The 16,505-nt window shown below is 33.2% G+C and overlaps 1 protein-coding gene across 1 annotated transcript in view; it reads left to right on the forward strand.

Annotated features, from left to right (window-relative positions):
- The window catches only part of ALX1 (ALX homeobox 1), a 30,235-nt gene extending 17,276 nt beyond the window's left edge, over nt 1–12,959 (forward strand). The window contains exons 3-4 of the mRNA XM_026699054.2: nt 3,223–3,351; nt 12,354–12,959. Coding sequence (XP_026554839.1) covers nt 3,223–3,351; nt 12,354–12,668 — 444 coding nt within the window. The 3' untranslated portion in view covers nt 12,669–12,959. The remainder of the gene's footprint in view (nt 1–3,222; nt 3,352–12,353) is intronic.
- The last annotated feature ends 3,546 nt before the right edge of the window (nt 12,960–16,505 follow it).

The following is a 16,505-nucleotide window of genomic DNA, read 5'->3' on the forward strand; positions in this document are numbered from 1 at the left end:
AGTACACCATTCTGATGCCAATTTAGAAATTTCTGGCAAAACTATTTTCTTTTCAGTTTTATAAAACTGGAATTATACTTGGTTAAGGTATAATAGACTATTCCAATAAGTTTTTTTTTCCTATTAGACTATGTGTTGTTAAATTAAAATTAACTAGTGAAATTTCTGCTTATAAGAAATCTCAAGAATGTTTCCCCAATATCATGTATGGATTCAAGTTTCCCTTATTTCCCTTATTCATAATTTGGTAGTATTGCCTCCCTTTCATTTCTTTCTTTCCCCTTTTTAATCTACTGAAAGAGGATTCAACTCATGAAAATATTGGTAAAGCTCAGTAGGACTTTCTTCAAGACTGAATATGATCTAAAGTTCCTAGAAATCATTGGAAGTGAGATATTTACTTCAATATAACATTTGTGGTAGGCTAATACTTTATTTCCAAGGCATATAGATTGGAAATAAAGCTACGCTGGCTATCGTCTTTGTATATTCATGTTTATTTTAAAATGGCAACTACTTATTATGGGACTTTCATTCCTGGTATTTATTTGGACAAGATGAGAACAACTCTATTTTAAATACATTCTTGATGTCTTATTGCGATATCATAGTTGATTTCTCTATAGTTAGATACCAACCATGAGAACCATGTATGGCAGTGCTGATCACCACAGCTATTGATACACAGGAAGTCCTTTTCTATGGGTGGCTTTGGGTAGCCACCCCGCACTGCTGCTTATTCCATCCATTTATATTCTCTGACTGGGCCAGATAAAGGAAACAGAAATAGTACATTTCCAGTAGTTTCACTGGAGAACAAAGAGCTACAAATTGTTTTTACTAAATTAATAAAGCTCACATTTCAAAAAAGAATTTAAGAGGAAATAGAATAGCTCTACCAAGTCTGATAATTGGAGTTAATTTGATAGATTCAGCTTGATTAAAGTGTGCAGACATGCAGGATTTTTTGTTCCAATAGTAACTCTGAACAATATCCATGACCTGCTCTCAAGTTGCCACTTAATGGAAATAGGCTGCACTGGTTTCTGCTGAATGTATCGTCACACATATAACATTAAAGTGATTATCAAAGTGATATTAATTGAATTAGAGGGCCAAGAATAAATTAATGTTGATTTTAATAATCATTTTGCTAGGCATGCCATATGAAGAGTTTGGAATAAATATAAAACAAGGTTCCCTACTAAGTTGCCTCTTTAGGTCCCCCCCCCCCACCCCCCCCGGCAGGAAGCTTTTTAAAGAAAAGAAGCCAGACTGGTGGACTTATGGTAAAATATTATCTTTCAGCTCTGGTAACCCTACATTAAAGTTGAGGGAAGAACTTGAATCAGAAGGTTATGTTTGCCATTGATTTACATATCAACAATTAAAAGAATGATTTTAAATCAGATAAAAAAAAATATGGATTTGATTTTGCTAAAAATGATTTGGAAATCTTACTGCGTGGTAGTGATTAGCATATTATTGCTAAAATTTATAAAATGTTATTGAAAATTGAATTTGGAGAGTGAACTTGTAAAATATTGTACGATTCAGTGGACAGGGAATTTTGGATACAATGTGATGCTTGAACAATGGGAAAATGTGAAAGATTTAAAATTTACACTAAATTATAATTTAAAAGAACATCTTTATAAGATATTGTACTGCTGGTATTTAACATTGGATAAGGTATCTAGAATGTAGATTTCAAATGAATGATGGAAGTGTAAAAGCAAAGAAGAACATTTCTATCATTTATGATGGATATGTGATAAAGCAAAGAAGTTTTGGAGTAAGTTTTATTTTTTAATGCAGAAAATTCTTAAAACGAACATATAAATGAAACCAGAAAATTTTCTTTTGGGTTTAATGGAAAAGGACTTGGAGAAAAAAATTGATCTTATATATGTTGATAGCAGCAAGACTATTGTATGCACAAAAATGGAAGAACACGTCAATTCCTACTATGGACAAATGGCTACAGAAGTTGATGGAGTTGGCAGACATGGTTAAATTGACTGTTTTGGTTAAAGGAAAGAATACTTTTGTTTCCACATGGAGACCACTTTTGAACTTTGTGCTTGAAGTGGAAAAAAATGAAATTTGATTTTGGCTTTTACTGATTAGATTGATATGTTTTTGTAGAAATGTCTAGTTTATATTGTTATGGTAAAACAAAAAGTTGTGGTTTGATGTTAATACTTTATTTTACTGCAAAATAAGGGGAGTTAATGTTTATTTTCTTTTTCCTAGTCCCTCTTCACCTTTCTCTCACCCTTCCCCTCTTGTGTCTTCCTATTTATTTGTATATTTTGTATTTTATCTTATAACCTAATAAAAAAATGTTTAAACTAAAATTGACTATTGAAGTTTGAATCTGAAAGAGGGAAAATGAAATAAAATGAAGTGAGCATCTGTAGATAAGCTGGTAATCACTTAATGTGACAAAGGACTTCTACTGTTTTTTTTCCATATCCTTTCTATTTTTGTTTCATTTTCCAGGATTCTCCTCTTTCTTGGTAGATTAACTCTATATTTTCTAATCACTCAAATATCCCTGTGCAAGATTATTATAGAAACATTCTATGTCCCATTTTGAATTTAGCATTTACTGAGTACCAAAAGTTTATAGATGATAATAATGAAATAAATATATTGGGATAATTGTTTCCACTGCTATTCAGTGATAGACATTGCAAGTCAGATTATATACAAGGTCTCTATCATTCCAGAGGAAAATATCTTCTCATGACATTTCTAAGGCATGGTAAGATATGGATTTTCTTTGAAAAATCAGAAGAAAGCTATAATCACATTTTCTTAATAGGGTCTTATTTAAAGAAATTCCAAGCAAAACTCCTTCCAGAGCTAGCACAGACAACATGGGGGCCATGGTCCAGAAAGTAGTGAATGAACTAGGAAACTCTACCTTTACATATTAAGATTTAATACAGATTTATTGACTGAAATAAAAATGTAATGCAATACATATTACTATTTGATTATAACAAAACACTTTATCTTTTTGTCAATTAATATTTATGATGTGAACATAATTTTTCCAGGTGCCTGGGGGATGCATGAAGGACTTTCAGGGGTCAGCTGCAATCCTGGGACTTAAGCAATTCATCACTGATCTATGGGCTGGCAAAACAATTAAGAGAGAGGGTAGTAGAAGTGGTCTTTTGGACAATCTAATAATTTTCTTATTTGACATAGGTCTGGTTCCAAAACCGAAGAGCAAAATGGAGAAAGAGAGAACGTTATGGGCAAATCCAACAAGCAAAAAGTCATTTTGCTGCCACGTATGATATATCTGTTTTACCACGGACTGATAGCTACCCCCAGGTATTAAATATTGAATATTTATTGTTTTCTTTCTTTTCTCTGGAAAAAAGCATATAATTCATCTCTCTCTCTCTCTCTCTCTCTTTCTCTTTCTCTGTCCCTCCCTCCCTCTCCCTCTCCTTCTCCCTCCCCCCCTCTCTCTCACACACGGCATAATTACAGTGTAATTGCTATACAATAAATTCATTTTCCCCCTACATTATTTCCATCTAAATTGGAGATTTTGTGTGCCACATAGAATAGTTTTCTGGAACTATTTCATTCTGAGTGAAGAATCAGAACTCTCAGTACAAGAAAACCTCTTCTGCTTGTTCTGTCCCCTCTGTCTCCCTCTGGAACTCAGATGCAGGTAACAGAGTTAACCAGGGAACCCTGACTCAGGGAAAGATGGCAGTTCCTTCAGTTGTGAGATGTTTCAGCACCAGGATGTCTGCTTCCTGCTTTAAAGTGGTTTAGCTCTGATGCATGGAAGACATTTTAAGTAGAAATCAAGATGAAACCCATAAGCTCATAAAACCAAGAAAAGTTTTGACCAAATTACTATAGATTTTGCTCTTTTAATAAGTTAGTTATTAAAAGGAATCTGCCCTTGTGCAGCATGATAGGACAATGCTTGGGGACTTTTTTGGCAATCTATAACCTGCTTGAAAAATAATTTTATAAAAAAGAGTAATGCAGCCAACCATCTGTTTTCTTTTTATTCCATTCTGTGAATTGTTAATTGTATAATTTCATTTTCCTTCAGACACATTTTGGAGAGCTTTTTTTCTCCCCTTTGCCTTCCATAAATGTCAGGAAGCATTGTAATTAGAACAACTGAAGTATTTACAGAGATAAATAATTAGCTGTTGGAATATTGCATGAAAAGAGAGTCAAAGAAAACTTCTTTCAACTCTTTCCAAAGTCCCAAAGCTGGCTTCCTAGCAAAATGTCAGGCATTAACCTTTTGTCTGGAAATTCTACTTCTTTTTTCAGTTTTGATAATCAGGTGGAGTCTTGCAGATGATTTAGAATCATCTCACATATTTTAAAACCAGCTGTAATTATGCTAATACAACAGCTTTTCTTTGCCAGTATTGTGTCCTAATAAAATTAACATAGCTGCTTTAGTATCTCCATTTCTCTGAAAGTAGGAAAAACATGGGATGAACTTCCATGTAAAACTATTTAGAATGGAGATTCCAATGTAAAAAAGTAAAACAATTGCCCATATTGTTTTTATCATATCAAAGATTGACTTCTTGACTAGGTATGATTAGAGATAGAATTGATTGATTTTGTAATATCTTATGTCTGTTTGCTATAATCTTCCTCACAATGGTGCCTACCAATTCTCTGGAGTATATTGTCTCTCATCATTGGTTATGATGATTGGAGCATATGAAAGTTATAGCATGAAACCAGTGCTTGTATATTCTGAATTAGAAAGGAGAATTAGAAAATCTGAGTGACTATACAGATAGTTCATACATGTGTAACTCTTTTCTTCCTGTGATTTCAATAAATATATAGAGTAAAATTTCCTACAGTTACATAGAGTAAAGACTATGAGTCATGAGCCACTTTCAGTATTTTATTTATTTAGGCTAATAATCTGCTTCATTCATAAATGACTCTTAAACTGTGTACATTCCAATGGAGTAGAAATGTTAAAGCAATAAATAATACAGTACAAAAACAAACAGCTAACAATAATGTTCACTTCCATCATATTACGTAATATTCTTGCCAATATTACAATTATAAAGGAGCACCTGCAATTTGAATGAGAAAAGAAAGTCAAGATGGTACTTTGTGATTGACATACATTTAAAAGGAGAGAGCTTTGATTGTGGACCCCCACAAATGCCCCTGTAATCATTTAATGATGGAGGGGGAATCTCTAAAGGCTTTCTGAAATAGCCTAGTCAGTGGAACTTTGCAGTGGAACCTACTGGATAAGTTCTTCAGAAGAGGCGTTATTGGTGTCCTCTGGATGTTAGGCAAAGTTACTTGTTTTTTTCTTTAGTTGAAATGTGTTTGAATATTAGTAGCTCAGGTTGGTAGTTGGGCTTTTGGTTTGAGCTCCAATCTTGGCAATTTGGTTGCAAATGTTTTGTCACCATTTGAGAAGACATCATCAATGTGTTTTGAGTTGTTTTGGTTTTTCTTTCATTTCATCACACCCAAGTTTTGGTTTATTATTATGAATAAATAAAAAAACAGCACCTTAAAAATAATTGATGCCAGTTGGCCAAATTATTTTTAAAAATAGCTTAGATTCCCTTGCTGCTTCAGTTATTAAATTTGTGTTTTAAACTCTGATTCTTGGTTTCTATAAAATTGCAGGCCAGAAATCAAGGAAAGTGAAATGAAATATAAAAATAATGAGCAGGGTTGTTGTCCAGAAAACAGATATAATGGTGATGGATGCAGAAGACAGTAAGACATAGAGGCAATGGCTGAGGTGGGTCAGTTGTGGATGTGGGGGTAATTGGGATGATACCAGAATCTCTCCCTGGTAATGGTGACAAACAAACAGTAGAATATAGCAAGGCACACAATTCCAAATTATCAGGTTCCTGCTCTGAAAGAGATTCTGTTTTTTTTAGCATTTTGCAAAAAGTAGGGGTAAAGAAAAACAATGCATGTCCTCTCTCTTTTTGTACTTGTTGAGGGATCTTCACAAAGTGCAAATTTGAGAGTCTGAATTTTTTCTAAATCTCTAAAAGAGGAACAGATTGACAGGGGGGATTGCTTAACTTTTAACTCTTAAAAGCTGAGAATGCAAGTAAAGGCATGGAGATATAATATATTCAGAAGACTTTTTAAAAACCCTCTTCTCATATGCAGTGGTCTTCCAAAGCAGAGACTTAAATAGCTTACTGTTTCTGAAAAAGAAAATGGCTAGAGTCCTCTTTTCTTTAAAAAAAACCCAAACCTGCATACCATACAGGTTAGCTATGTGTGGTATGGAATAAAAGATTCAATATGGACAATAAGAACACATCTGTGATTCTACAAACCAGCACTTCAATATCATGTATTCTAGGGTGCCATGGCCAGATGGTTTACTCTCGTGACTCTTGAAATATATGATTCTAGGAGAGGCTCATTTCTTAGACTTCTTTACATGGTAAGAGAGAGGTAGGGAAGACAGAATGAATGTACTGTGACATATAGTAATTATTTTAAGAAAACAAAGTGACCATGACCATGGCATTCATTAGGTCAACTACTATCTTTCAGTGCAATCTAACTTACATGTAGGAAAAAGCCAAAATCATACTCATAATGTGAATAAAGAAAAAGAGGACTGCTTCCTGCTCTTTATCCAAAGACTGCTTTTGTTTTTGCAGTAGAGTTGCCTTGCCTATCTTTTAGATGTGTTGTTAATGCATCTCCCAGAAATTCAAGTCACCATGATTGGAAGTCATACTTCCAATCAGGGAAGTATGTGGTAGAGTAACTTTTTACTATAGCCTTTCTCTCATGCTTTGATCCTCTCACCTAATGTGAAGGAAACCAGGAGGCCATCTCTTCACACCCCTTGGAATTATTAATAACTTTAGCACTAATGTTGTAGAAGACATGGAAGCTTGTTTTCAGTGTGTATGCAGGTGTGATACTTAGTCTTCATGTATAGCATGAGGGACTTATTTGACTGGTTGAAGTTAACTTAACTCCAAACAGGACTGAATCTTTGAGGGCTAACTAACTTTTGGATTAATTGTCTGGATGGATTGGCCTTTTTCAATATTCCCTGAAAATGCTAGTCCTCATTAGCCCAATTAAATTTGTTGTGGAAACTGCATTGAGCTTTACACAACTGCCTGTGCTGATATTGCTCATTTGATGGAATTATTTGATAAACACATAGCTTTAAATGTTATCATTCCGAGGTTTTGGCTTAAATTCCAAGCTATGATATTTTAAGCCTGATACCCTTCTAACTTTTTTCATTATCAGTATAAAATGGGAATCAGTTTGACTCTAAGCAACATATATTGACATTCAGTGATACATTTTTGAGATTTATTTTCAAGGTTAGGTTGTTTATAATTATTTTACAATTTTTATAATCTAGCCAATGGACTTCAAACATGAAATTATAAAATTGCAAAAAATGAAGAGAATTTATTAGTTCAGTGTACAGTTGACAAGTAACTTTCAGAACATTACATTAGATTGGGATGGTATTTGGACCATCCCAATCTAATGTAATGTTGGGCAACACAATATTGCATATAGCTTTTTATTTTCTATTAAGACTCAAGACAGTTATGGTTCTTTTGATTTAGATTTTGATATCGGTCTGGCATGATATACTTTTACTTTCCTCTGCCATTTAATTTGAAGTTCTTGGAATATGACTAGAATCTCATAGTTTGTAGGGCATCTATTACTTGTAGTTATATTTCCTTTTACTTGTTCTTCAAACTTATATTGTTGCATAATGGTTCGGTGAGAAAATTAAATATTCTAGAAATCACTTGGAAGGTAGGGCTTGGTATTTCTATCTAGCAAATAATGGGGTTGCTATCTTAAAGGTTCTTTTGCAGAAGGCAACTGGACTATAGAAGAAGTAAACATTTCGCTTCTCATCCAAGAAATTTCATCAGCTGGGCTTCTTGGATAAGAAGCAAAACATTTGCTTCTTCTTCCTCAAGGAAAAAAAAAAAGCCCAGTCCTGTTGCCTTTTAAAAAAGCACCTTTGAGACAACTATGAGCTGGATGACTGAGAATCTCCATAGAAAATGGGTCTGCTGATTAATTAAAGAATATTTGAAACTGATTAATAATTTGCATTTGCAATGGTTGCAACCAACTACATTTAAATACAAATGTGAATGTATATTTACTGGTATCTCTTTAAGATTGTAAAGGACATAGTCTTTGATTTTTTTTTAGCAGGGTAACATACTAGAGTTAAAATAACTTCAAATTATATATCTTCTGCCAGGTTCCATAGATTAAAGTTATCTTTACCTATTAATTTGCTAAAATTGTAGTTGATGCACAGATGTGTTAAACTGTTAAAATCTTACAGACCCTATGTAACATGGTCAGACATAAACACATGCACAAATACACTAAAGGATACTTTGGTGATTGCATGTTAACCACAAGAGAAAAACTTAAAACGTTTGTGATGTAACAGAAACCAGAGGTGAGATCTATGTGTAGGCTTATTCAGAAACTCCCTGAATTACCTTTTATATACTGCACAGATCACAGAAAATTTAAACAAGAATAATTATACTTACATTCAAGCACTGTTTTCTGTCCTTCCCATGTACCAGAGTTTTCTACTTATTGTAAAGTATCTTTTATTTATTTTGAATTCCAATATAAGTTTTAGGTTTAGGATTATTTATGATACTTACACTATATAACTTGCTAACCAATGAGTCTTTGGCACGTATTCTTTTACTTAAATAAGTGGAACAAATAAAACTCACAGTACCAAACTTTTAAGGTTCAGCTAGATTCACGAGCCAAGCAGTAAGTGTTGTGTTGTGCTCGTATTATCCAATTTATATTCTCTCCACTAAGAAAACTTTTTACTGTTGCTTGCCAGCTTTATAATTTCTCAAAACATTTGTCTGATATAAAGTTTGTGATTAAATTTTCAAGTTTCATAACAAATTAAAATGATGTGTATAATCACTTTGCAATAAAACATGAAAAACATTTGCCGCTTGCTCTTAAACCATGTGTTGCTAGAGGGATTACAGGCTTTGTATCCGTAACCTTTAAAAAAGAAGATAAAAACCATGACAAATTAATATAATGTAAAGAGGAATTTTAAAAAAAGAAATAAAAGAAAAAGCAAAAAGTGCCAAAGAAGGAAAAAGTTGAAAAAAATAGAAAAGAAATAAGAAAAGGTATAAAGCAGTAGCAACCAATATTCTTCATGGTAGCTATAAATACAAATATATTTTAGCATCTCTCTCTAAAGTTACATCATATTACTCTACTTTCTACAGTCCTATGTAATCATCAAAACCATAAATCACAAGTTCACATTTTTCATTTTTATGCAAAAAGTCCATAAGAGCCAGTCATCAATAAATACAGCATCTTTTCTCTAATCAAAGGAATTCAGCAAAAATCTATCAGTTTCGCCAACTATTCCTCCATAATGGGCAGTATCAAATCTTTCTATATCTTGCAATAGTGATCATATATTGAAATAATCTTCCATGGCTTTTTTCTAATTGTTTTTAAAAGGGTTGAAATTTACAGTGTGTTATCATCTCAAAGACAATTTTTATATTAAAAAAGTATTGCTGGTACATGACACCAGAAGAATTATGTAAAATTCACTTTAAATGTATGTTGGAAATGTGAATAACATGAAGAGACATTTTATCATACTTGATAGACATATAAAAGGTTAAAAATGGATTCAAATACATATTTTAATACAGAGTATTTCAATGATTAATAAAGAGTTAATATTAAATTGAAGCAAGAACGTTTTCTTTTGGTGTTAATGGATAAGCAGTTAACAGAAGTAATGAAAGATTATACTATTCACTGTGGAGGAATGGTTGGTGAAGTTGACAAATTTTGTTGAAATGGATAAATTGATTTATTTGATTTGAATAAGACTTGGGCTTGTTTTTGTCACGTAAATCAGCCATGAATTCAGTTTTTGTCCATTTGCCATATGTTTTTAATATATTTTTTTAATATTCTTTGAGAGCTACCCACCTTGATAAAATGTTAGATCAAATGGCAAATGGTAATGCCAAAATCCATTAGATGTAAAGAAAGTTTGAATGGACCCTAAGCTAAAATTTGTTACCTATGCTAAAGCAAAAAGGAATGTAGTTATTTAGAGTTTGTTAGCCACTTGCATGAAAATTGGTTTGCATGGTTTAGTTAGAACTGGGTGTTGCAAACAAGAGTCTTGCATTTTTTTCTGTGCCAGTTTTTTTGAAAAGGCTAACCCTATTTTGATTGTTTATATACAATATACTGACATTAATAATGAAATAATTATTTGTTTAGTGAGTCTAAGGTAATTATTGACATAATGTGGATTGTTATATATTTATTTTGAACAATTTTAATTGAAACCTAATCATGGCCAAATGTATCTTTTTCCCCCTCAAAAGGATGAAGGGTTAGACTTTTCTGGAAGTTTTGAGCTACTTGGAACCATAACTTTATGAATTTCATTATTGTATTAATATTGTAAATATTATCAATGTCCTAAAATATATTAACAGCAGAAGTGTTTGTGGTTCTGCTTTGATTTAAATATGTCCAGGAAATAAATATCACAATTGACAGTATTTGACCTTTGGAGAAGTGTGGACAGATACGGATGGGTCTGGGATGGGGATGCTTGTTTGTGTGACATCCATGTGGCAAGTGGGGCATCATAGCTTCAGCCACATTAATATAATCCTAAATGTGGCCCAGCCATGGGTTAATAAGTTGTTTTCATGAGATGATATGGTGACCGCTTAGCAACCATAAAAGTGGTCCTTGCTAGACATAAGGAATGCCAGTATGACTTCTCTGACATTCCAGAAGTGCTCCATTGGATGTTGGAACATCTGTACAAGAGGATTTTTGAGGAATGGAATATATGGAAAGAGGGAAGGATGCTAAGAATCATGTGAGTAAGGAGCACTTTGTATTCTCATTCTTGCCATTAAAATGATGCTGTGAATCAATCAGAAAAGAGAACAGAAATACACCTCAGACATCAGCAAATGTACAACCACATGTATACGTACAATCATTTCTGTAGCCCTTGCTGGGCTTTTCTATTTATTCCTACAGCTCCTGTACATATACAGTTTTATATGTGCAGAAAACATTGTCAAACAGTATGCAATCCTATTTCCAGTTTATTCATTTAGCCACCTGATAATTTGATAGGGAAGATTAGAATAATATAAATTGACCTTTTTCAGTTACTTTGGCTCCAGCTTGCAATTGTTTGAAAATATCTCCATAAACAAAGGTTTCACGGCACAGCACTCTTTCCCCACCACAGCTGAAATGAATCTGTCCTTTTGTTGTCAGACAATAGTAGTTGATATTTTGATCCGGATCCAAGATTTGAGGACAGAGTTAAACTTTCCCTACATATTGATCTTTAGTTTTATAGCTTGCTTCCATTTCTGCAGTGATTTTCCGAGTAGTTGTACATCTTTGCTGCTATATACAAAGCTAATTTCAAACAAAGGAATGAATCTACAGCTGTGCACAAATGTCTCCTACAAATCTTTCATGCTTTCCATGGGCAGAAGAATTAAGTGATCATTGACTGTATTTCTCCAGGGGCAGAAGAAATTTTCCACAAGTTTTTTTTGAGAGTGATATTTATCCAAAGGCACTATCAACAGCAACTGTTGGCTTTCAGACCATTATGTAGATCCAGATCTGTTTGGAGTATGTGGTGGTCATTCTTTATAGTTTAGGGGGGAAAACCCTCCCAAATTTCTGCCATCTTCCTGTGGCTAATGAAAAATTTCAAAAGGCATTACTGAGCTGTCCTATCAGTTAGAAATAAATATATCAATAGTTGCGAACAGTTACCGAAATAAATGAAAGATTCTAAATATACTAGATATAACTTTACTTTGAAGATTGAAATGAAATGCAGAGGTATCCTTCTTTTTCATTAAATATATGTTTCATTAATATACAAGTCAGATTTATAAACCAGAAAATATTTCATTATATGCATGCATTGCTGCAGGATGTTGGCATCACTCTTTCTGCAAAAATGTAGGACAAAGTTGTTCATGACATTGACTGAGAGTTTCTGTTAAAACTCTACTTCAATCAATTGTGAAGGGATTATAAGCAAGATATCAATTTCCTCAGAATACTCAGGCCCTGATTTTAGGGGCAATAAAACAAGTGCTTCTACATTCCATGAATGGCTACCAAGTATTTCATCAAATTTCATCAGATTTAATGAAAAATGAAACTCGAGAAAGAAAAATATGTTTGAAATATACATTTAATCTTGTCTTGTTTATATGTTCCAGATTCAGAATAATTTGTGGGCAGGAAATGCAGCTAGCAGTTCGGTGACTTCCTGCATGCTTCCACGGGATACTTCCTCTTGTATGACCCCTTATTCCCATTCTCCTCGGACAGATTCTGGATACTCTGGCTTTTCAAATCATCAGAGCCAGTTCAGTCATGTTCCCCTTAATAACTTCTTTACTGACTCTTTACTTTCTGGAACTAATGGACATGCGTTTGAAACCAAGCCAGAATTTGAACGGAGGTCTTCCAGTATTGCAGTTTTACGAATGAAAGCCAAAGAACATACTGCTAATATTTCCTGGGCTATGTAATATAACAGAATATCTTTCAATTTCAAGGTCAGATATAAAAAAGCTCTTCTCCTCCACCACCAATCTTGTTTCTATAATTAAAGGACTCAACAATAAGCTGCTGTGTGAAGAATTGCTAGTGATCAGGATGTACAAAGAAGCCTGCTTGAATAAATACCCAATGTGCTATTTAGCATTTAAGCGTCAATGTATATGAGGACTAAATGGAACCACCACAGGCCAATCTCCAAAAGCCCTCTTAAAATAACCAAATAAGTTTTGTTGTACCAGTTGATGAAATATAATTGTAAAATCTGCAATAATAATAATAAACCTATTAAACAAGTATGTGTGCTATATATTGTTTGATGTCAAAGTAGATGGCTTACTCATAAGCAGTGCTGACAGAGAAAAATGCATTTGTCACAACAAATGTTTAGAAAGATTTCCTTTCTAAAGGAAACCTTTCAATAAGTGGTGTGTTGAATGAAATGTTTTCCTCTTTCTGTTTAACGAACAAAAGTTGTGCATTTATTTATTTGATAATGCATCTTTCTAAAAACTATTTCCATCATATTTATGTTGATGTAAAACTATTTTACATCATATTTATGAGCATGATGACTGTTTTCCCCTTTCTGTTTAACAAACAAAAGTTGTGCATTTATTTATTTGATAATGCATCCTTCTTAAAAACTATTTCCATCATATTTATGATGATGTAAAACTATTTTACATTATATTTATGAGCATGATGACTTTTTCGGGAACTTTAGAAGCTGTCTGCCATATAATGTATACAATTTCAGGATTGTTGGGATATAGTACAAAAGTACCACAAGGACAATTTCTTACTGTTTCTTCAAATTTGCTATCTTGCTCTTTCAGGTGAGCTAATTTTCTGCACACCTGAACAGCTACAACTATAATGTTTGCTACAAAAAGTCTACATTTGTTGCATGACATTACAAATGTTTGTGTACTACAACAGGTAAATAAACATAGATCTGCATGAAATGCTTCACATAAAACATATCTACATACTGTATAAAGGAAGCATATCAAACTACATGTGTAGGTATAATTTTGCATATGAACATAAAATATGCAGCAAAATGTTTCATTGAGAGGAATCTTGTATTTGGCTGCCTTACCAGGTGGCCATGCTTTCTTTTAGGATATCCAGGTTGCTTCCTTTATCTAACACCAAGGGCCCAGAGTGACACAAACTATACCTGGCAAACTGCATTTTATATGGCTTGTCTTCATGATGCTGCTTTTGTTTAATCTCCGCTAAACAGATCCAATTTTTGCTTATTTGGAGGCCTTGATTTTGATGATGACCCGCTTAAGTGCCAGAATCTGTCTAGCTTCTATTGCAGGCAGCCCTCCATGACCAGTTGGTCTAGGTTAAGAATAGATGGGAAATTGGCTTCCAAAGAGGCAGCTATACAGATGATGCCTGATTAGGGCTTTCCAAAGTCCTTTCCAAATCAGGAGCATTAGGCACATACATTTAATGACCTTTTGAAAGAATATTACCTCAGTCTGTTTGTTTGCTTTCAAAAATATGGTTTCAGTGGACATTTGAAAGAACCGTAGACCTGGACTTAAAAAGCAGGACTGTCTCACTTGACAGAGAGCTAGTCCTGTGCTTCACAAAAAGCTGATTTATAACCTAGAAAGAAGGCTGGTTCTATCAGGAGGGTGTTACTGGTTCTGTCACCATTGATTGGTTTACATGTTTTTGATCACTTCTGCCAGAAAAGGGAAATATGATATTATTATTATTATTATTATTATTATTATTATTATTATTATTATTATTATTATTATTATTATTATTATTATTATTCAGGGGAGGGATGTTCACCATTTTATGTCAGTTTGCTATTCAGGGGCTTCTTTCAGAAGCTTTTGAGCATGGGGACTTGCTATCATTCTCTTGCTGTGGTAGATGCGAATAAAGCACACTCATCAGTTACTGCCTCCTGCTTCACTCTGCTCTGCTCCTCCATCTGAGGTCTGTCAGCCAGGCTATTTTTAGACACAGGTTTAGAGCTCTTTCAAAGGAATTTCCGAGCCTGTATTTTTTTTCAAAAACAAAAAACAAAACAGGCTAGTGCTGAGACATTGACCAGCTGACAGGTCACAGGCATAGAATACCTCTGATCTTTGTTTCTGGGCAAATTGGCATGGTGCTGAATGCACCACTCCAAGTCTCTATCTCTACTTGTCTCAGTTAAGTTAGGAAAAGCAATTGGCTGTGGTTTCCTGCTGGCATATAATGCCTAGTAGGAGAGAAACGAAATCAAAGGAATGCATCAGTTGCTTCACTTACCTGGTCCATATTCAAATTTTAAGGCCAGTACCTGTAGCTGCTGTTGATTCTGGGTACATCTCAGGCAAATGTTATGCTAGCATACTTTTCTGCCTCCTCAGGAATAATGGATAGCATTTTAACAGCCTGTTTCAGCCTTCACACTTAACTCATTTGGCTGGTGAATTCCCCCTGCAGTCCTCCCAATAAATTTTATTTTTGAATATATATTTTAGATTGTGAATAGAAGACCCTACTTCAGCTACAAAAAATATACCCAGACAAAGTTATGATTAACATAGTGAAAAAAAAGATATAGCTCCACTGAGAAAGCATCTCAGTAATGACAAAGGGGTGACATCCACAGGAAAAAAGGAAGTATTAGAGGCATGACAAATAGGTGTAGAAGCAATATTATATATTTCCTCACTTTGCTATTTAAGTGTGAAGACTAGACTGAGCAAAGAAAGAAAGAAAGAAAAATAATTAGATATTTTTTAATACTGGAATTGGATTCTTCCCTGCTGGTCCAAGTTACTGATCAAACATTAAATATTATTACTGATATGTTCATCTTGAGCATCTTGTGAGAAATGAGGATTTAGGAAGTGATAGTATCTATGGCAAACATTCTTAATATGTCTTTTAATGAATCTTTACTTCAACACATAAAGATACAATGGATTTTTTTAAAAAGATAATTTTTTCTGCTAATTTTAATGATTATAGGAAGATGAAAATTGCTATTTTCTACTGCTATTTAATGACAATCAGAAGCGATTGATAGTCTAAAAAGATCTGTATATTCATAAGATGTGTAAAGCACTATAATAATTGAGTTTTATGTTTCAATATAATATTTAATAGCAATCAAAATCAGATATTTTTATTATAACAATCCATTCACTTGTAATATGTTAATAACAGCTGAAAAGTACTCTTTGAAGTAAACTTATAATTTATTTTGGTAGTATGAAAATGCAAAGTCCAAATGGAGAAGCACCCTAAGGGGTTTTGAAAAATTTTCTGTTAATAATATAGACATATTTTTCTAATTTTTGTATAGGAAGAATAAATTTTCTAATTATTTCTCAATGAAAGGATACCTCTGTTAAAACCACAATTGCATCAATATATAAAAGGGAGAAAAAAGGAGTCAGACATTACTTATTTGCATTATATGGATGATTATGACATATTCATATATATTCCTTGGCTACTATTTGTAAATATTACAGACTATCACAGATATTTTTTTTTGTAATTCTTATCTTATTTTATTTTAAAATGAATGACAAATAGTAGGAAAATAAACATACAAGACACTATGTGTAAATCTGACACTTTTTGACACTATGTGTAAATCTGACAAACATATTTACAAATATGCTGGTGAAGGATTTATCTTTAAGCAACATGGGTTGGTCTTAAGTACAATCTCCATTAATAGTTATTCTGCAATTATGGAACATGTTTTTTTTTTAAAGAAAATTTAAAAAAAGATTTCCTTTACCTTTTTTCAATGGGATGTTAAAAAC

The sequence above is a fragment of the Pseudonaja textilis genome, chromosome 5 (genome assembly GCF_049901715.1).
Source record: "Pseudonaja textilis isolate UNSWEBS1 chromosome 5, rPseTex1.2, whole genome shotgun sequence".
NCBI lineage: Eukaryota > Metazoa > Chordata > Lepidosauria > Squamata > Elapidae > Pseudonaja > Pseudonaja textilis.